The sequence below is a fragment of the Oryzias latipes genome, chromosome 11 (assembly GCF_002234675.1).
Source record: "Oryzias latipes chromosome 11, ASM223467v1".
In the NCBI taxonomy this organism is placed as follows: Eukaryota; Metazoa; Chordata; class Actinopteri; order Beloniformes; family Adrianichthyidae; genus Oryzias; species Oryzias latipes.
In genome coordinates, this window is record NC_019869.2 from 1,901,757 (window position 1) to 1,925,007 (window position 23,251).

The 23,251-nt window shown below is 43.0% G+C and overlaps 1 protein-coding gene and 1 gene segment (V, D, J or C); both read left to right on the top strand.

The window, feature by feature from the left end:
- The window catches only part of LOC110015840 (CD209 antigen-like protein E), a 900,664-nt gene that overhangs the window by 461,656 nt on the left and 415,757 nt on the right, over positions 1–23,251 (top strand). The gene's annotated exons all lie outside the window — the stretch shown is intronic.
- LOC110013758 lies at positions 517–15,157 on the top strand. The segment is given in 5 exon segments: positions 517–593; positions 699–999; positions 6,330–6,367; positions 7,252–7,298; positions 14,765–15,157. Coding segments are annotated over 5 exon segments (705 nt in total).

A 23,251-nucleotide genomic window follows, 5' to 3' on the forward strand; every position in this document is an offset into this window, starting at 1 on the left:
TTCTTCCGTTTGGTCTGATTTAAATAAACCCACAGAAATACAGAGACATGAAACCATCAGATGTTCCACTGTGGTTCCATCAGAGAGCAGCAGAGTCACATAAAAAAGCTAAAATGCTGTTTTTGTTCTGTTTCAGTTTGCTGAACATAGAAAAAAGACCTTTGACTTTCTTGTTTTGGTCCTGGAGACAAGCTTCACTGATGAACCATGACAGCAGGAGGTTTCTTCACATGTTGAACAAAGTCATTCAAGCAATTCATTAGGGACAATACAAAGAAAAAGTTAAAATAATTTATTGAAATAGAAGAGAAATAGCAGTCATTTCAGACCAACATTTAGCATTTTATTAACTAGCATAACGTGATGAAGATGATCCATGTTCCTGTTGGAGTCAGTGGTTTCCATAGAGACACTTTGCATCAGCAGCTCCATGCTCCAGTGCTCTGGGAGACTTTATAGTCCTGAGAGTTGAAGACTGGATGACTGACAGCTGTCCTTCCTCGCAGCAGAAGACACAGAAATCCTCCTCTTCCTCCAAAACATGAGTGTGATGTGCGTCCTCATCTGGACTCTCCTCTGCTGCTGCTTCACAGGTAAAGTCCAGAGAATCCAACTCCTCTCCTCTATGAACATCCGTCCCTCTGAAATGAAGGCCACAAAAGCATGAAGCTGCTTTCTGTTTCTGTCTGTCTCCTCAGAGTCCAGAGGACAGGTCACAGTGACTCAGCCTGGAGCAGTGAGCTCTGCTGTGGGAGGAAATGTCTCCATCTCATGTTCTGCTAGCCAAAGTGTATATGGTGGAGATGAGATGCACTGGTACCAACAGAAAAATGGAGAATCTCCTAAACTACTCATTTACGAAGCTAACAGTAGAGTAGCAGGAACTCCAAGTCGTTTTTCAGGCAGTGGATCAAACTCTGATTTCACTCTGACCATCAGTGGAATTCAGGCTGAAGATGCAGCAGTTTATTACTGTCAGAGTTATCATAGCGGCTATGTGTTCACACAGTGAAAAAGAGTCGTACAAAAACCTCCCTCATTCTGGCTGAACAGAAACTGAACTGACTGCTGCAGCTGGAAGATGCTGCAGACACTGAAACACTTCACTGAACATCCATTCTAACAAACACAACAAAAACCTCAGTTTAAGCAGTTTAAGCCAGATAATGTCAAATAAAATAAAATCAAATTTTATTTATAAAATAGCGCTTATCACGCATTTTGTGCAGCTAGAAGCACTTTAACATTAAAAACAAAAAACACACATTACAGTAAAAACCCAACCCACCCTTCACCCTTCCCACCCCCCTCCATTAAAACACATCACCCACGACAATGAATATTGACTATGCAAGTTTGAATGAATGAATGAATAAATAAATAAAAAATAAATAAATAAATAAATAAATTATAAGCAAGCAAATAAAAAAGTATGCCTTGGCTCTGCTGTGAGGAAACGGTATTTGCTAATCTCTTCATACCAGGAGCCAGCCTGGCCAATTGAACATCGCCACAGCGCCAACCCAGACCGGGACAGCACCGGGGTCCACTTCACAGATGTGAAGATGCAAAATTAAACCCCAGCCGCCCCAGCAAGGGCAAGAACTGCAGCAACAACCACCGGGCAAGCCGGCAGCCCTGGCAGAAAGGATCCCCACAAGAAAAAATGGGGCTAAAATCATGATAAGATACTAAAATTATAAGATTTATTTAAAAAAAAACAACAACACAAAACTGAGAATAAGATGCATAAAATGAAATTAAATACATAAAATAGCCTATAATAAAACTAAAAGAATAAATTAGCAGTTAAAATCAACTAAAAGCCAAATTATAAAGGTGGGTCTTGAGCCTCTTCTTAAAAACCTCTACAGTCTCTGCGGCCCTGAGGTTCTCTGCAGGCCGTTCCACAGGCGAGGACCGTAATGGCAGAACGAAGCCTCACCATAAGTTTTGGTCCTCACTTTAGGAACAACTAAGAGGCCAGTGCCAGAGGACCTCAGGGTCCGCGAGGGTTCATGTCTTAAAATAATATCATTTAAATAAGAAGGCCCAAGACCATAAAAACATTTATAAACCATTAAAAGAACTTTAAAATCAATCCTGAAACGTACAGGGAGCCAATGCAGCGATTGTAAAACCGGTGTAAAGTGTTCCCGCCCTCTGGTTCTCGTCAGAACTCGTGCCGCTGAGTTCTGCAATAGCTGTAGATTTGAAATAGACTTTTTGGGTAAACCAGAGAGCAGGGCATTACAGTAATCTAAACGACTGAACATAAAAGCATGCATTAGCACTTCTATGCTGGCAAGAGAGAGGAACGGGCGACTCTGGCAATGTTTTTAAGATGATAAAATCCTGTCTTAACGACATTTTTTTTTTTTTTTCTTTTTTAACTTGTCCTGTCCAACAGCTAGGCAAACAGATGAGAGCTGAGGGCCTCTTGTGTTGGACATATTTTATTTTAACAAGAGGGGTTATTCATCTTCAGACAAACCAAAGGTATGTCTGAATAAACCCCTTTTGTAATTGAGGCCAAACTTTATTAATTTCAATCATGTTTGAAAATCTTTGGTGTTGGACCGGACGGAAAAGGAAAGAGGGGAAGAAGAGAGAGGGACGTTAGAGAGAGGGGGGGGTAGGAGGGTGATAATCGGAGGGGAAAGGGGGTAAGACCATGAAGCAGCATAGAGCAGACAGGTTTACTGGTTGTTTATCATTACGGTACGGTTCAAATGTAGTACAAAAAGGGCGGGGCCTGTTCACACACACTCAAATGTTATCAACACACCTGCTAGCTGCAAAAATGTCCACATGTCAACATGTACACAAAACAGATAGTGTTCACGAACGCATATCTATGCCTTTAAACCAACTAGTGTGAAATCTTTCATTCATTCAATCATGCAAACTATTAGTGCAAAGGTGAGCTAACACCTGTGCTCAGGTGAGTGTTTATGTTCTTCTAAAATGGATGGTGGAATGTGAAAAGAAGGAGGAGGAGCGCCCAGCCACCCCCACACCCAGACCCCCGCCGCAGCAGCAGCGGCAGCCGGAATTCCCCCAACGCCATACGGGAACAGGCAGGGAACAACCGCCCCCCGGGCGACCAAGACCGCCAACCAGGCCAGGGCCAGCAGGACCGCCGCGAGGCCCCCAGAGCCAGAGAGCAGGGAGGCGCAGAGGGAAAGAGAGCGCCGCCCCAGCCCAGCCAGGAAAGCAGCCCCCCCGCCGCGCCGGAAGAGCCCAACGCAGGGCCCCACCGGAGAGGGACGCCCACAGCCCCAGACGAGCACCCCACCACCACCCAGGAGTTCCGGGCATCCCCCCGCCCCGACCCCAGGTACGAGCCAGGACCCCCAAGGGAGACCCGCTCCGCACTCCAGGCAGCCACCCACCCGGCCCACGGTTGGTCCAGGTAGGAGCAAGGCAGGGGCCCGCCGCCCCCGCCGAGGAGGGGGGAACCCCGGGGAAAAAAGGGCGGCCCACAAGGGGTGTTATAAATATGGCCCGACCAGGCTCGGCCATGTTGGAAGTTTGGCGGGGCCCAGCGCCCAGGGGCAAGGACCAGGACCCACCCCCCAGGGACACGAACACCCCCGGCTCAGGTGTAATATGAACCCCCCAACCGTGCGGAGAGAGCACCGCCGGGCCCAGGGAGCCGGCACCCAAGGGACACGGCCGCCATCGCCAAGGGGCCCGCACCCCCCACCAGGGAAGGGGTAGGGGACAGATGGACCCAGGTCCCACCTTCCTTGTAAAATGTGTGTGCGTGTATGGGTGTTTGAGAGGGTGTTTGTGTGCATGTGTGTGTGTTTATGTTTGAATGTATATATTGAAGGGGGAGGGGTGTGTGTACTAAGGGGGGTGCAGTTAAAATTGGCGAGTAGGGCACTAAGGGGACATCTCCTGATTACTCACAGTGATGTCCCCTCACCCTCCACACCAAGGGGCCCTAAATGTCTAAGGTGCGGTTAAAATTGGCGGGTAGGGTGCCAGGAGGACATCTGCTGCTTGCTTGCAGTGATGTCCAAGCACCCCCCCTACCAAGGACCCTACATGTCTAAGGTGCAAATAAAACCGAAAGAGGGGGGGCCCACTCCATACGGCAACCATAGGAGGGGGGCCACTCCCAAGTAGCCCCCCCCCCCCCCCCCCCAAGGCGCATCGCAGGCTAGACCCCCCACCCCCTCACCCTAATATGAGGTTATATGAGGAAGGGGGTAAGTTGGGGACAGCTGGTAGACTGTCCCCCGGTGGTCAAACGGCCGACCCCAGCCCACCCCCAGCAAAGGGGCCAGGGCCACCCAGCCCAGGGGCCCCACCCCCGGAGGCCAGAGCGACCGGGGGCCCTGAGAGGGTTGTCCCGTCCCGTCCCAGAGCCAGGTAAGGGCCGATCCCATCCCCAGGTGCAGATGGGCAGCCCATCCGGCGCCGCTGGGCCCCCCACCCCCGAGCAGGGCCCCCCGCCAACCCAGCACAGGCAAAGGGACCACCCCCCCAAGCCAAGCCAGAGCACCACCCAACACCCCCACCACGCACCCCCACACCCAAGCCCAGAGGACCACGCAGCGCCCCAGCCCGCCCCACCCAGGCACCGGACCCGACCCCCCGACCAACGGAGCCCCCCACCGCCCCCGCCAGGCACCGGAAGCCCCGACCCCCACCCCAAACCATGGCAGAAGGGCAAGGAGCAGCGACGACCAAGCCCTCCACCCCCTAAGTCATGGAGTTAGCTATGGGAGACCAGAGAGACTGAATTCTTTCAAAGTTACTTGAGCTTTGGGCTGACATTTTTTCCAAGCTGATATGATCAAACAGCAGATTCCTGTGTTGACTTATGTTTATATTTTTCTTGTTTTTCCAATTTATTAAAATAGTTTTTTTGGCAATACAAAGAGTTATGAAAATGATAGAGCCTAATCCTTCTTCTATATCGATGGCACTCATGTCACCAAGCACACAAAGTGACGGTGAGGCCGTGATTGAAACCTTAAGCCAGACTGATAAATCGGCACATACCTGCTGCCAGAGAGCCTGGACAGGAGTGCAGAACCACAGTGCGTGCATGTAGCTGTCGGGTAGATTATTATCACAGTGCTCGCAAATGTCTGAGTTACTGAGACCCATCTTGAACATCCTCTGTCCAGTGTAGTAAATTCTGTGAAGAGTTTTGAGATGGATTAGCTGCATATTTGGACTTTTTGTCAGTTTAAAGGTGTTTAGACAGAGTTCTGACCAGAAGCTTTCATCTGTGCTGATGCTCAAATCTGCATCCCATTTTTTTGTTGGAAGGGCAATATTGTTATCTAAATTACATAAAAGTTTGTATATTTTGGAGAGAGTTCTATTCATTGAAAAATTAATCAGAGTGGTAACTACATCTGGTAGCTTTAAATCGTCGTCTTTAATTTTATACTTTTTAGTAATACTTGATTTAAGTTGCTGATATTCCAAGAAGTTATTTATTCCATGTTTGTCTTGAAGTTCCTGGGGAGTTATGAATCTTCTATCAATAATTACGTGCTCTAGTTTTTTTATGCCCCCTGCTTGCCAAGCTGGGAAGTGGATAATTTTTTTGTTTATAAGGATGTCCGGGTTGTTCCAGATGGGTGTCATTTTGCACGGTTGAATTGATGATTTTGATCTTTTGAGAAATTCCCACCAGGCTGTTACGCACACACACTTTCACACGGCGGGATCCAAATCTTCTGGTCAGAGGTCGGCCACTCTACTCCTTCTCCATGGCTGCTTAAAGGTGTGTAAATGACTATTAACCTAAACTTAGATAATTCCATTTTCTAGAATGTAACATAATACCTGATGTGCAAAGAATTTAAATGTATTTCTCAAACTGTGGAGAGTAAGATGACAGGACACTGAAAATCACAAAATAAAACATTCATTTAGAGAAGTTACTTTTACTATCCAGTGTAACACAGCAGTTTATTTTATTTAAGATTATTTCAGAAAATTCAAGAACAACTACTGTTACTTTGGATTTTTACCAGACTGTTACTCTGTAAATGTTGGAATTTTCTTAAATTATATTTTATTTTGAAAGGTGTTTAGGAATTTGGTGGTGGTGCTGATAAAAAACGTTGGTTAATTATTTACACAGTTTCTAAACCAGAATCAAAGTCAAAAGTTGTTTAAATCTTAATTATTACTAATTTACCAAAACAGAATTGAACTACTGCTAAAAAGATAACGTGTTATTTGAAATCTCCAGCCATCATTTCAGTTGAGTTTGTTTGTTTCAGAGTCAGAGAGCGTGTCTCTGTACAGTCAGAGGTTTTTGTACGACGCTTCCATCAGTTTGTATCACTGTGGTGGACTTTTGGTGGAGGAACCAGACTGGAAGTTGACTGTAAGTATTTTTTATTTCATTAAAAATAAAAAATTTAAGATGATTAATGTTATGAAGAAAATTCTTATAATCTAAGGTTAATGTTATTTATATTTTATTATTCTTATTTTTATAAATGTAGTGGTTTTCAATGACATTTTCTGTAGAGAAATTAAATCTCAAACGTTATTATTTCTAACTTTAAGGTCCTGAAATATTCAGTCAGGATCATAAATTATTAATTTATTTGTGTAAAAATGTCATAAAAACGGGAGAAAAATAGTCATAGTTGTAATTATATGTAACTTCCTCATCTTCCATATATTTCTCAGAGAAATCATTTCTGTCCTAAAATGTGAATCAGAAGAACTTTTTGTGTTTGTGTTGCAGAATTTCATGCCAACGCTGAGCCTTGTTGTCAGTTTGTCTGTCAGCATCTTCTAATGAGCTTTTAGTGACAATGATTGAAAATGAACAAAGCTGCACTTTGATGAATGACAGGGATCAGTTGGAACAGATTAGAGTTTCATTTGAATGTTCATTTCATTTGTTCATCACAGCATGAATTTGTAACAGAACTGATCAAGTCCTGCTGAAAACACAGAGAAAACATGTTAGATTGAGATGTCTTTGCAGCTGTTAGTGCAGACTTAGGAAGAAGATGCTTTCATGCAAAAGAAAAGAAGATGGAGAAAAATGTTCCTGGAAGAAGAGTTGAAACATCAGACAAGAGTCACAATTGAAGAAAGGACTTTTGGATGGTTTTATCGTTAGCAGAGAAACTTCTGTTTGTGTGCTCCATCAGTGATGCCTGTCTGTTACCATGGTTACTGAGCTCAGAGAGGGAAGTGAAACACTCAGCAGTTTCATCTCAGCTCTAAAAGGTTTCCTCTGTTTCTCTGCAGTGGGTCATGTGCCCCCCTCCCTGACAGTGCTGGCCCCCTCCATGGAGGAGCTGCAGCAGGGGGAGGCCACACTCATGTGTGTGGCCAACAAGGGCTTCCCCTCAGACTGGACTCTGTCCTGGAAGGTGGTCGGCAGCAGCAGCAGCAGCAGCAGCAGGGAGGAGAGCAGGAGCCCCGGGGTGCTGCAGAAGGACGGCCTCTACAGCTGGAGCAGCACCCTGAGGCTCTCTGCAGACCAGTGGGAGAAGGTGACCTGTGAGGCCAAGAGAGGATCCCAGACTCCAGTCTCAGAGACTCTCAGGAGAGACCAGTGCTCCCAGTCCTGAACTCAGACATGCTGATGGAAATCTGCTTTCTGTGCACTTCTTCTTTATTCTCTTTCTTTAACTCTTCTTGACTTGAAGTTGAACTTTGAAAACAAACCTGCTAATAAAAATGACATTTACCAACTGATTTCCACGAGTCTGTTTTTATGTCAAAAGAAAATTCTTACATTTTTCTCTGATATCACTTTTTCTGAAGAATAAAATAAAACAGCAACAAAAACATGAACTCTGTCAGTGTTTTTTCCTTTCAAGGTGACAGAAAGTAGGAGGAGTCCTGGATCACATGGACATTGTTCATTAACCATTTTCAGCATGAATGGCTCAAATAGTTTGTCAAAAAGAACAAATGACATCAAATGTAAAGAAGAAGCTGGTCTTTAAACTCAGGAGTTCAGAGTTTTTGCATTGACAGCAAACAATAAATAGCTGTCAAAAAGTTGGACACACTTGTCCATGAATGAACACACAAGAACACACACAGAAGAACTACAAAGTCTTCTATGACAGTTTATTAGGACCAACAAATCCTTCTTTTGGAGAGAAGTTTCACAGGAAAACAGCCTGTCTCACTCTGACAGCATCAACAATTCTCAGCACTGATCTTCAGTCAAATCTGAGCAGCACAGTCCACTCAGCCACCAAACTGAATGTATTTCAGTGTTATTGGAAAATACTGCTCCCATCTACACTGAGGTATTTGATTTTCCCCAAAACAACGACCTACACAAAAATATGATATGAAAACAAAAGGTATCTGATAGCGATATTGACCTTTTTAATGTTCCTTCATGTTACCATGACCTACGCAATGATTTTAGTAAAGCCAAAGCTAGCGCTCTTCCGCCCCACCGTCCTTATGATTGTGCAATCAATCTGCTTCCTGGATCCACATTGCCCAAGGGACGTTTATTCAACCTGTCTGGCCCTGAAAAGCTGGCAATGGAAAATTATGTCCAGGAAGCCCTTTCTCTGGGTCACATCAGACCGTCCTCGTCTCAGGTAGGGGCCGGTTTCTTCTTTGTGGAGAAGAAAGACAAGACCCTTCGTCCCTGCATTGACTATCATTAGCTAAATCAAATCACCATAAAAGACAAATACTCACTGCCACTTATCTCGTCTGTTTTCGATTCTATTCAAGAAGCTCATATTTTTTCCAAATTAGATCTCAAGAATGCCTACCATCTTGTCCGGGTTAAAGAAGGGGACGAATGGAAAACGGCATACAACACGCCACTAGGACACTATGAGTATCTGGTCATGCCGTTTGGTTTAACCAATGCACCTGCCGTTTTTCAAATGATGGTCAATGACATCCTCAGAGACTTTCTCAACCGGTTCGTATTCATTTATCTGGATGACATTTTGACTTACTCACGCAACCAAACTCAACACGAACACCATGTCCGACTGGTCCTTAAGAGGCTTCTGGAAAATCAGCTTTAAGTCAAACAGGAGAAATGTGAATTCCACGTCGAAACAGTCCAATTTCTCGGTTACATCATCGAGGCAGGACGCATTCGTCCTGACCCCTCTAAAATAGAGGCAGTTAAGAACTAGGAGCCTCCCGAGAATCGCAAAAAACTACAGCAATTCCTCGGATTTGCGAATTTCTATAGACGGTTCATTTGGAACTTTAGCAGTATTACTGCCCCCCTCACGAAGTTAACTTCCGTCAACCACCCCTTTCAATGGACACCGGAGGCTCAACTAGCATTCACAAAACTCAAAGAACTGTTTGTATCGGCAGCAATCTTGATTCAACCTGATCCGTCTCGCCAGTTCATAGTGGAGGTGGACGCTTCTGATTCTGGGGTGGGAGCCGTATTATCCCAGAAGGAAAAGGGTTCCGGGAAACTTAAGCCATGTGCCTTCAATTCACGTAAACTTACTCCGGCAGAGCAAAATTATGATGTTGGCAACCGTGAATTATTGGCTATCAAACAGGCCCTGGAAGAATGGTGTCACTGGTTGGAAGGAGCGGAGCAACCTTTCATCGTTTGGACGGATCACAAGAACCTGGAATACCTCAGGACGGCCAAGAGACTAAATTCCAGGCAAGCTCGCTGGTGTCTCTTTTTTGACCGTTTTCGTTTCACAATCACCTACAGGCCAGGCTCCCGCATCATTAAACCCGATGCTCTCTCCCGGAAGTACAGTCCCACGGAACAGGACACCACCACTATTTTGTCACCCACCTGTGTCATCGGCAATCTAACCTAGGACGTGGAAAACAAAGTTCTACAAGCCCAAGGTGAGGAACTTAATCCTCCTCCCGTTCCCAGAGGCACCTTGTTCATTCCTCCATCACTCCGTTCTGACGTCATTTCATGGGGACATTCATCCCGAGTGGCATGTCATGGAGGGGTTCATCGCACACTCAACCTGATCCGGAGGAGATTTTACTGGCCGTCCATGAACAAGGACGTACGTGAGTACATATCCGCCTGTGCTACATGTGCCCGTTCTAAGTCGTCGTCCTCGGCTCCGGTCGGCCTCCTTCATCCTCTCCCTACGCCCAAACGTCCCTGGTCACACCTGGCTATTGACTTTGTCACCAGTTTACCTCCATCACAAGGAAACAGCATCATATTCACAGTCATAGACCGGTTCTCTAAAATGGCACATTTCATACCATTACCCCATCTGCCTACTGCCTCTGAGACAGCGGACGTCATTGTTAACCATGTTTTCCGCCACCATGGTATCCCCACAGACATGGTCTCTGACCGTGGCCCACAGTTTGTTTCACAGGTCTGGAAAGCCTTCTGTTCTGCCTTGGGAGCCACGGTCAGTCTCTCATCCGGTTATCGCCCCCAATCCAACGGCCAAGCGGAGAGAGCAAACCAGGAACTGGGGGCAGCCTTGCGCTGTCTGGCAGCACAGAATCAACAGGACTGGTCACAGTACCTGGTGTGCATCGAGTATGCCCCCACAATACTCATCCCTCCACTGTTACTGGTATCTCCCCGTTCGAGGCCGCCCTCAGGTACTCACCACCTCTTTCTCCGTCGCAGGAACTTGATCTGGCAGTTCCCTCAGTCCAACACCACCTCCGGCGCTGTCAACGCGTCTGGCACCAGAGTAGGGCAGCTCTCCTCCGCACCAAGGAGAGCAACTGCCGCATTGCCGATCGTCGCAGGGTGGTGGGACCCGACTACCAAGCTGGGCACAAGGTCTGGCTCTCGACTCGTAATGTCCCCATTCAAGCCTCATCACACAAACTGGCTCCCCGGTTCATTGGACCCTATGTCATTGACAAGATTGTCAACCCCACCTGTGTCCGTCTACGTCTACCCAAGGCTCTCAAGATACACCCGTAGATCAAGCCTGTTTTGGACAGTCCTCTGTGCCCGCAGTCCCCTTCCACACCGCCCGCCCGGGTCATTGACGGCGCCCCTGCCTTCACGGTCAGTCGGGTTTTGGATGTCCGGCGTTGGGGTCGCAGATTCCAGTTCCTGGTCGACTGGGAGGGTTACGGTCTGGAGGACCACTCTTGGATTTCCCGCTCGCTCATTTTGGATTCCTCGCTCATTGAGGACTTCTACTGGGCCCACCCAGATCGCCGCCCTGGACCGCCTGGAGGCGGTCGTTGAGGGGGGGGGGGGGGGTACTGTCATGGTGCCTCTGTCAGACTCCTCCCCCTCCCCTCTCTGCTTGGCTCCTGATTAGACCCAGCTACTTCCACTCACCTCATCTTCCGCCAACCTACACAAAAAATATGATAAGCAAAATATCTGATACATTTGTATAAAAAAAGAAGAAATATCTTCCTGAATTGCAATAATCTTGCAGTAAGTTGTTTGATTATATTTTATCTTTCAAAAACCAAAATGATTTTCTATGGGTTTGTGCTGCAGATTGAATGGAATGAGACTTTTTAGGGAATAACCATTCACTTTTTTCTACCTGGACTACATTAAAGGCCTTTTCTCTGGCATCCTGACAATATAAATCTGTTATCATAGTTTATTTCAGTGTTGTTCTTTTGTCTTACTTAGTCACAATGATCATATGTATATGTATACATTTTTGTGATGAATACATTAATTACAGAAATATACATTTGTATCTTAAACATCTTTTTTCAGACTACTAAAGACAAACAAGAGCTAGACATTTGATCTGGTAACATAAGGTGTGTTGTGGCCACAGCAGCCCTGGGGGCCGGGGGGGGGGGGGGGGGATCAACTCACATAAAAGAAACTTGTTGACTTCTCTTTTATCAAAACAAGGTGTTTTATTCAAACTATAGGTGTTTTTTTACTGTTTTTAGAAAACCTTTTTCTTCCTACCTCTCAAAGTCTCCAAAAACTAACAAAGAGCTCCACCTGAGGCTACAGGTGAGCAAGATAACAAGGAAGGAGTCATGAACCAACAGATGTGATACCAGTGTCCTTGATAAAAATAAGAGGAATAAAATATTATTTATGATATAATATGCTCTGATTATTGTAAACTGGATCAGTAGAATTTACAAATTATACTAAATCTGATACCAACATGGTTTTTATTGTGTTAGAATGGATGTTCAGTGAAGTGTTTCAGTGTCTGCAGCATCTTCCAGCTGCAGCAGTCAGTTCAGTTTCTGTTCAGCCAGAATGAGGGAGGTTTTTGTACGACTGTTTTTCACTGTGTGAACAGATTAGGGTGGTGATCACTGTAACAGTAATAAACTGCTGCATCTTCAGCCTGAATTTCACTGATGGTCAGAATGAAATCAGAGTTTGATCCACTGCCTGTAAAACGACTTGGAATCCCTGATTGTCGAGTGCTAGCATAGTAAATGAGTAGTTTAGGAGATTCTCCATCTTTCTGTTGGTACCAGGCTAAACAGTGATTGTTTTTATAAACATAAACATCCCGACTGGTCCTACATGAGATGGAGACAGTTCCTCCCACAGCAGAGCTCACTGCTCCAGGCTGAGTCACTGTGACCTGTCCTCTGGACTCTGAGGAGACAGAGACAGAAACAGAAAGCAGCTTCATGCTTTTGTGGCCTTCATTTCAGAGGGACGGATGTTCATAGAGGAGAGGAGTTGGATTCTCTGGACTTTACCTGTGAAGCAGCAGCAGAGGAGAGTCCAGATGAGGACGCACATCACACTCATGTTTTGGAGGAAGATGAGGAGGAGGAGGAGGATTTCTGTGTCTTCTGCTGTGATGAAGGACAGCTGTCAGTCATCCAGTCTTCAACTCTCAGGACTATAAAGTCTCCCAGAGCACTGGAGCATGGAGCTGCTGATGCAAAGTGTCTCTATGGAAACCACTGACTCCAACAGGAACATGGATCATCTTCATCACCATGATTATTAAAAAACATGAATAAATATTACAATAATTTATTTTTTTATCTGCTGAAAATGGGGCCACTTTGAGTCTGTTTGTTCAATGACCATAAACCTGTTCAATGTCATGTGAGGAAGTCTAATTATTTTACATTTGTGTTTGCTTTCAATATTTCAAAGTATTTATATTCCTTTTTTTAGGTGTCTTACTGCTATAAATTCAAAACTGGTTGATGTTAAATTTTCCAATATTCAACATGAAACTTAGCTTTGAACAAATCGCAACAAGAACTGTTTTTATCTTCTGTCTGGATGTACAGACAAACAAGACAGAACAGCAGGATATTAAAGATTCACAATACTGAGTTTTTATATGAAAATATGAAACATTTAATCATAAATGCTCAAAGACAGATTGAACTCCAAAGATAATTCTACTTCATTTGACTGACTCAGCTGTTTATTTCATTTAAATCAGAATTTCTGCTGATTAAATGTTGATTTTTGGAGTTTCTGCAGAGCAACATTTTAAACAAGTTGTTGGTTCAAACAAACTGCAGCCACATTTAAACTCATTCATTACATGCATGCTTTTATTTTGGATTCAGAAGAGATATTTGAACATTTTGGGGGGATTTCTGTGTTTGTGTCATTTAATTTTAACGGAACACTATTTACAAGTCTTTGAGTAAGAACGTCATTAAAAGAGTTTATTTACATATTTATTTATATTAACATTTAGATTTCTAAGACTAAGATGTGATGTTTTCATGTTTTCTGTCATCAGTTGAGTTTGTTTGTTTCAGAGTCAGAGAGCGTGTCTCTGTACAGTCAGAGGTTTTTGTACGACGCTTCCATCAGTTTGTATCACTGTGGTGGACTTTTGGTGGAGGAACCAGACTGGAGTTTGGAAGTAAGTAGATCTTTTTGCTGATTTTTATGTTTTCATGTCTTAGTTCCTACTTTAATTGATGCTGAGTTACTAGTATTCTTTATGAAATGACATACTATTAATTTTGGTAAAATACGTTTTTATAAGCAGACTTAGTCTGCGTGAAACTTGAAAATACATAACTGTTTTGCCTTAATATAGAATACATCATAATTTCTATGTTAATCAAGAAATTAGAAATATCTAGTTTATATTAAAACAGCTGGAAAGAGTCTCTGTTCAGTCAGAGGTTTTTGTGTCACAGTGGTGAACTTTTGGTGGAGGAGCCAGTTTGAAATAATTTTTAAAAAGTACCTGAAGAAAAATTTAGGTTAAGTTTCAGTTTTTATCATTGGAATCTAAACTCTTTTTCAGTCAAAATATTTAAACTTAAAAAATGTTTTATTACAAAATGTGCAATTAACAGTGTTATATATATATATATATATATATATATATATATGTAATGTTATTTTAATGTGGTCATCGTGCATTAAAAGGCAGTTTTTACTCACAAAATTGATTTTCCCGACATTTGATATTTCAGAACATCTTACTTTTATTTCAAGGATTTTCTGACAGAAACCTGACATGATTGTTGTGTTTTTGTCCTAATTTGTACATTTCTTTCATATGTGATGAAGCTTTTTAAAGACATTCAGTCCAAACTTGTTTCTACATGCAGATGCATCTGCTCTTTTTCTAACCCAGTTGGACATTTTTCAGTAGAAACTGAAGTTTCTCTTGTTGCTGATCTGCATGAGAGATTTCTTCAAGGAAGTGAAACAATGTGTGAATCAATGACTGATGGAGCAGAAAAACACCTGAACACAAATCTTCCTGCAACTGAAAGCACTCCATCCAATCAGAGCTTTTGTATTGACAGCTGTGTGCTTCCCGTCCTCTAAGCTGATTGGTGTCTCCTAGGTGATGCCCCGCCCTCCCTGACAGTGCTGGCCCCCTCCACGGAGGAGCTGCAGCAGGGGGAGGCCACACTCATGTGTGTGGCCAACAAGGGCTTCCCCTCAGACTGGACTCTGTCCTGGAAGGTGGTCGGCAGCAGCAGCAGGGAGGAGAGCAGGAGCCCCGGGGTGCTGCAGAAGGACGGCCTCTACAGCTGGAGCAGCACCCTGAGGCTCTCTGCAGACCAGTGGGAGAAGGTGACCTGTGAGGCCAAGAGAGGATCCCAGACTCCAGTCTCAGAGACTCTCAGGAGAGACCAGTGCTCCCAGTCCTGAACTCAGACATGCTGATGGAAATCTGCTTTCTGTGCACTTCTTCTTTATTCTCTTTCTCAAAGTCTTGACTTGTTACAGTTTAACCTGGAAATATTATCTACAAATTAAAAAAAAAATGTTGACTGATTTCGTTCTTTCATTATTGCATTTATAAATAATTAAATTAAAACATTTAATTGCTTATTGAATTCTGTTTTTTTTTTTGCATCACTGTGGTTAAATCCTTTAAAGATAGATAAATAAATCAAAGTGCAAATTAAAAATATACATGAATACTACCTCAAAGGAATAGCTTCCAGGTGGCACTAAAACTTGTCCACAGTCATGTGGACCAGCAGACATTTTTTAAGGATATAAATTAAGAAACATGAAGGACATTTAATATTCTAATTTAAAAATATTATTAGGGATGTATTCAGTGAGGGAGCCGGTTTAGCTCGTGCTGGTTTGCTGTTTGCCTGTTCCCTTCTCTACTTCTGTGACGGTCCCAAGCCCTGGGGCCTCATTTATAAAACTTTGCGTAGGATTTGCGTCAGAAGTGGCGTACGGATGAAACATAGGATGTGCGTACGCACAGACATATTCCGATTTATTAAACCGTGCACACGCAAACCCTACGCATCTTTCCCTTAATAAATCACAACCAATTCTAAATGCAGCGCAGCTTTTGCGGCCTCATGACACGCCCATAGTTGCCCATAAATAGTCCGTGAAACGCCCACAAATGAATATTCATTGATTGCGGAACCATGGCAAACCCAGAGAGGAAATCAAAAAAACGTAACTTCACTCAATGTGAAGTAGAAGTTATCGTTGGCGAGGTGGAAAAGAGGAGAAAATGTTGTTTGGAGGGCACAGTGTGGGCATTACTAATGCCAAAAAGGCACGTGAGCGGCAGACGGTGGCAGACGCCGTAAATGCTGTAGCCTCACAACCTCGGACCGTGGCCGAAATAAAAAAGAAATGGTCGGACATCAAAGTCAAGGCAAAAAAACGTCTGGAGCTGCATCGCCAGAGTGTGTCCGCCACGGGGGGGACGGGGGGGGGAGGGGGGGACTGGCGGCAATAATTGGGGAATCCCTTTTAAGTGGAGTGGTGACTTAGGCGCAGGGGGAACACCGACGCGCAAGATGCACCGGGTGACACCCCCCCAAAAGCTCCAACAGGACGGCTGGAGGAAGTCGGAACCGGCTCATAAGCCACTCGTCCTCGTTTGCCAGCAAGTCTCCTTGCTGTCTAAAGATACGTTCACTCCGAATTCTTCCATTTGCCGCATCTTTTAAGAGCGCAAGATCAGCCATTGTGCGTCATTACGCATTGTGATGGGGCATTTTATTTCCATCCATTTAGTTACATCTGACAAGCTACAGATGTCGGTAATAATCCACGTGGAAATGGGAAATTGTTCAGCGCAAATGTAATTTCTTGTTGCTTTCTGAATGGTTGAGACATACGCCATACATTGTTTTATCAGAAATAAACTAAACTAAAGGCATATGCATGAATACCATAATTCCATAGCTTATGAAGAAAATGAAAATGAAAACAACTTTCCCCAGTGGACAATTAATATGTCTGTCTGTCTGTCTGTACCAATATCTGCTCCTCCAGACGGATGCACTGACAGGAATATCAGTTTTGTACATTATTTCGTTCTGTTAACTATGTTATCTATGAGGATGAATTGCACAACATGCCAATATTGCAGAACATATTTCACTTTTCTTTTTGCAAATATGTGTTCATTTGAATTTCTGTTGTAATTTTCGTTTGATCTTTTTTGTTTGTTTCACTGCTGATCGATCAAACGGGTGTTGGTGTAGCTGTTAATTGTAAGACTTGCTTTGTGAAGTCTTCATGTTATTTATGAGAGGCAGTATTGTCATTTTCACTTTCACGTGTTTCTTCCATCTGCCGACGGCGTCGCCGTTTCTCATTTCACCCGTTTTTGTGCGTACGCCTGGGTCAGAGCGTGAAGGACCGCACATTTTCCCGTCAAGTTTGCTTTTTATAAATCTCAATTATGGTGTAGAGAGTGGCGTACGCCTTCTTTTGTGCGTACACAACCTTTAGAAATGAGGCCCCTGGTCTGGCCACAGGTGTCTAAAATCATCACTCAGACATGCAGACTGTTTTTACAAACATGTGTAAAAGAATGGGTCACTCTCAGGAGTTCAGTGAATTCCAGCGTAAAACTGTCAGAGGACACCACCTGCGTCCTCGCTCCTAAATACAGCTGACAGTTGACTGTGGACTATCAAATTCAAATTGATTTTATTTATAGAGCACCTTTCATGTCAAACAGACAGCTCAAGCTGCTTTCAATGAAAAACAAACAAGAATACAATAAAACCAATACCTACACATGTAATAAAATAATTAAATAAGCCCCTTATAATGAAATACACAAAACAAGCACAAATCAAAGGGAAATGACAGAGCTAAAGAAAAGAGAACCCAGAAGGCGCAGTTCGCCCTGTCCTCCTGTTGGCCGGGGTGTCAGCATCTATGCAGCACAAGCACAACACAAGCACCTCCCGCCCCAGAGACCCCCAACCACCAGGTCCAGTGCACCCAACATGGGCGATCCAGGCCCAGCAACCAGGAGGAGCCGGAACAAGAGATGCCAGATGTCAGAACAAAATGGAAGAGTTTAAAATAAGATAAGATAAGACAGGACTTTATTGATCTCCGGAGGGAAATTCAGTTGTCACAGCAGCCAAAACAACAAATATAGCAGTTAGAAAAAAACAAAGTAGCATTGAGTAAGTATAAGATTGTAATAATATAAAGTGGAAGTAAAAGTCTACGTCATAAATAAGTTAAATAATTAAATAACAGCAGCGGTTTCAGCAGTCCTAGACCGTGTTGTAGTAAAGTCTGACTGCTGTTGGGACAAAAAACCTCCGGTAACGTTCTTTTTTGCACTGGGGGTGCAGCAGTCTTTGGCTGAACGAGATACTTATGGTCCATAAGTATCACACTTATGGTCCATAAGTATCCATAAGTGTGACAACAGGACAAAGCTAGCTCTCTTCACCAGCTTGTCCAGTTTCTTGTTGTCCCTTTCATTCATTTCTCCACACCAGCAGACCACAGCATAGAAAGTTGCTGAAGCAACGACAGTTTAATGGAAGGTCTTGTAGTGGCCTACACACACCAAAGGACCTCAGCCTCCTGAGGACGTGGAGGCGACTCTGACCCTTCTTATGCAGGACCCTTGTGTTATCTGACCAGTCCAGTAGGGAACAACAGCAACTCAGCCACCAAGTGGTAGACCACGTAAACTGATGCAGAGGGGTCAGCGGATGCTGAAGCACAAAGTGGTCACTGACTTTCTGCAGTCAGTTGCTACAGAGCTCCAAATGTCATGTGACCTTCAGATTAAAAGTCAGAGAGCTTCATGGAACGGGTTTCCATGGCTGAGCAGCTGCATTCAAGACACACATCACTGCAGTGTAGAGCGTCTGATGCAGTGGTGGAAAGCACGCCGCCACTGGACTCTACAGCAGAGGAGACGCCTTCTCTGGAGAGATGGATCACACTTTTCCATCTGGAAATCTGATGGACGAGTGTGGGTTTGGAAGACATTTTTGTGGAGGAGGAATTATGGTGTGGGCTTGTTGTTCAGGACTTGGCCCTTTGGTTCCAGTAAAAAGAACTCTGAATGCTTCAGAATACCAAAACATTTTGGACAATTCCATGCTCAAAGCCTGGTGGGAACAGTTTGGAGCGGCCCCTTCCTCTTCCAACATGACTGTGTTCCAGTGATCAAAGCAAGGTCCATACAGACATGGAGGACAGAGTCTGGTGTGGATGAACTGGACCGACCCGCACAGAGTCCTGACCTGGACCCCATAGAAGACCTTTGGGATGAATTAGAGCAGAGACTGAGAGCCAGGCCCTCTCCACCAACATCAGTGTGACCTCACCAATGACCTTTTGGAAGAATGGTACAAAATTCCTAGAAACACTCAACTTTGTGGTCTTCCCAGAAGAATTGAAGCTGTAAAAGATGGACCCACATCATATTGGACTGTATGGGTTAGGAATGGGATGGAACTTCAGTTCATATGAGAGTCAAGGCAGGTGAGTCAATACTTTTGCTAATATAGTGGACACTGATGCCCTTTACAAGAGCGACCACAGCCTCTTTCCTCTCATGAGTAGATCCGGTTCCTCTGAAGTCGGCACGCCTCATGCTAAAAACCTTTTAGGTCTCAGTGGTTTCAGCTCCTCCAGAGCAATGGTTCAAAAAGCTCTGACAGAGATTCAACAAACAGGAGGAGGATGTCAGTCAAACTAAATGACAGCATTAAAACTTTCTCCTTCACCAACAGCACCAGTCAGTGGAAGCTCGACACAAAATCTTTAGAGACAGATTGACAGACGGAGACTCCCACAGTGCAGGAGGACGAAATTCCACAGGTTCTTTGTTTCCACAGACTCCAAAATAATGCCATAAAGTTAACCTATGTGTAGTTGTAGTAAAAGTGTGTGTGTGTGTGTGTGTGTGTGTGTGTGGGTGTGTGTGTGTGTGTGTGTGTGTCTTCATTGAACTGTATCAGATCAGTTTCTGTTCTCTCTGACTGACAGAGGTTTTTGTACGACTGTTTTTCACTGTGTGAACGAGAATGTGCTGCTGATTTTGAATTCAGCCAGACAGTAATAAACTGCTGCATCTTCAGCCTGAATTCCACTGATGGTCAGAGTGAAATCAGAGTTTGATCCACTGCCTGTAAAACGACTTGGAATCCCTGATTGTCGAGAGCTAGCACGGTAAATGAGTAGTTTAGGAGATTCTCCATCTTTCTGTTGGAACCAGGATAAAATGTAAAAGCTGTTCCAATAGTTAACATCCTGACTGGTCCTGCATGAGATGGAGACATTTCCTCCCACAGCAGAGCTCACTGCTCCAGGCTGAGTCACTGTGACCTGTCCTCTGGACTCTGAGGAGACAGAGACAGAAACAGAAAGCAGCTTCATGCTTTTGTGGCCTTCATTTCAGAGGGACGGATGTTCATAGAGGAGAGGAGTTGGATTCTCTTGACTTTACCTGTGAAGCAGCAGCAGAGGAGAGTCCAGATGAGGACGCACATCACACTCATGTTTTGGAGGAAGAGGAGGAGGAGGAGGAGGATTTCTGTGTCTTCTGCTGTGATGAAGGACAGCTGTCAGTCATCCAGTCTTCAACTGTCAGGACTATAAAGTCTCCCAGAGCACTGGAGCATGGAGCTGCTGATGCAAAGTGTCTATCTAAAAAAAAATAAATCATCACTTCAACCGTGCAAAATGACACTCATCTGGAAAAACCCGGACATCCTCAAACAAAAAAAATGATTCACTTCCCATCTTGGCAAGCAGGGGGCGTAACACTAGAGCACTTAATTATTGATTCAAGATTCATAACTCCCCGGGAACTTCAAGACAAATGTGGAATAAATAACTTTTTGGAATAACTTAAACTTAAATCCATTATTACTAAAAAGTTTAAATAAAATAACAATTTAAAGCCACCAAAAGAAGTTACCTCTCTGATTAAATTTTCAATTAACAAAACTCTCTCCAAAATATACAAACTCTTAATCCTTTTCATCCACAGAATTTAATCTGAATGCAGATGCAGTTTTTTATGTTATTTTCTGTCTTTAACCCCAAACTGTGGCCAAATACCAACAGTTTCTTTTTATGGTTTAAAAAAAAATAAATAAAAATCTTCTGATCTTTTAGATGCAAAGAGAACTGGCCAGTGGCTTTAGTGTTGATCCATTTAGACTTGTACAGCTTTAAAACAATGTAAAGTAATTGTTATTTAAAGTTGTTTTCCACCCAAATAGTTTCCTTCCATTTACACTGAAATGAGGCCATCAAGATCCCTCTAGGTGTACCAAAGAGCAAAGACTGCAGGTTTGGTCCTTACTCTGTTTTTATCTGATAAAATATTATCATTTTAGGGATTAAATGGAGAATGTCAATTAGGCTTCTTAAAGGACAAAGCTTTCCTGCTAGACGACACCAAGTAGTGCCCCACAAACAGTAAAAACTGTTTTTTTATCAATTAACTAAAGTTAATTTAATTCAATCTTTTTGGGAACTCTCTGAATTATGTACTTCAATAAAATGTTTATTAAAAAAATGTAGAAATAATAAACTGAACTAATTCAAAATGAGAATTGTTTTAATTCTATAGTTGATTATACATCTATGCATTAAAATTACTCAATTTTATTTTTGGTAATAAATAGAACTAGACACATTTCTAGTGTGGGGTAATGTGGTTTTTTTTTATTTTTTAATCAAAGCCACATTTTTTTCTCTCCAAATTCTCAGGAAGGTGGTTTGTGAAAAAGAATAAACTCAACACTTCAAAGATGACATTTTAATATATACACACATGGACTCACTTTAATAAGCGCTTTACAGAATTTACTTTATTCACCTTCAGAGGAGACTGGGTCCCTTATAAATCCATACGCACAAGTTGGGACGACATAGGACTCAAGTAAATTATTTGCACCATGTGAATAGAAGTGTGTGTATTTGTGACTCCGAGTGTGTGCAATTCTGAATTATAAGACTGTTCTGGCCTCCTATAGAAAATACCGGCATTTTGGGATTACATAAAACTAGGAGCATCTCAGGAATGTTTGGGACTTGTAAAAAAAAGAAATAGGGGTGTAATTAATTTCACCAACAATTTGATTTATATTTGTGATTGATTTAATTCAATTTCGATATGGGTTCACTGATCTAAAATGGATCCAGGACATCTTTAGCCAAAACTTCAACCGTGAGACTCAGAAATACCTGGTCCTGGACAGAGCTGGTGAAGTTTTTTGACTCCTTGGATTTCTTATAGATAAGTATACAATAAACATGTTTACAAACAAACAAGTAAACAATGAGTGTCAAATCCATTCACGTTTGAGTTTCCTAAAGTTCGGTCCACTGGTTTTTTCCACATCCTAAGAATCCAAAGGGAACAGTCTTGGAACGTTCTAGCACACTGTATGGTCACATGACTTTGCTAAATTCAAAGTCTTTTCACTCATTGGACTGGATTGATGGCCTGATCCATTTTTGCTGCATCACGTGTGTGTTTTCTGATGTGATACACTTGGTTGTTTTTATATTATATTAGTAGGCTGCTAGAAGTTGAAGCTGGGGTAACTATGGTGCACTGGGGTTCTATCCTCTACTTCTACTCTCCTTCTCTCCTTTATTCTTGATTATTATTCATCATTTAGTTATCCATGCCTCTGTTTGCTTTCCCTCTTTCCCACTCGTGTTTCCAGATTCCAGTTGGCTCATCCGTGCTCCCGTACCTGACCATGTACCTTGTCTCTGGCTCGCCTCTACTAGGCGTTCTACACTTGGCTGTGGATTCTGCCTCTGGCTCGTCTCGCGCCCCCAGCCACCCCCCCCCCCCACTCCATCTGGATCAAGTCCATCTGCTGGACTATTTAAACTTTTAGTTGTAGAGTTAGATAAGCCAACCTTCTCCAAAGGTTCTGGCACGTCGCCTGTCCGTCATGGAGGATCCCTCCTTCATGGTGACACTTGAGGTTTCTTCGTTTATTCTGGAATTACTTGATGCGCGTGGGGGGGGCAGGGATGTCCAGTTTAGTTTATTCTGTTTAGTAAGTTCAGTTTAGAATGTTCCAATTGAATTTTATGTTTACAATTTACAAGTTTTTAATTACCGGTACAAAGCAGACATATCACAGAGAACTAGAAACTGTTCAAACCCAGAGGAATGACTGTTCATCAGGAGAAGAAATACCAACATTTGTCAGTCGACAGATTATGGACCCTTTTTTATTTTCCCTTACAGCCTTTTATTACAAAAAAAATAATAAAACAAGTGATTAATTATTGAAAATGATTAAATTGACTTAATTACTTCACTTGGTCCAAAAAATAAAAATTGATAAAGTGATTCACGATTTTTCCTAATGTAACAATTTTGCACATATTTTTAACTTTTGATAAGTGATCAAATTTTGCTAAGAACATTTCTGAAACCGTGTTTTGTCTATTTTACTGATATAGTATTTTTTAATCATATAAATGACTTGTAAAGTAAAATAATCTGCATATATTTTGCGAAACTGATCTGCATTTGCCATGTTGATTTATAAAAGTTATTTTTTACATAATAGTTAAGTAATTCATCTTTGTCATGTGCTTTGATACTTAATGATTCTTACTTCAGTCTGA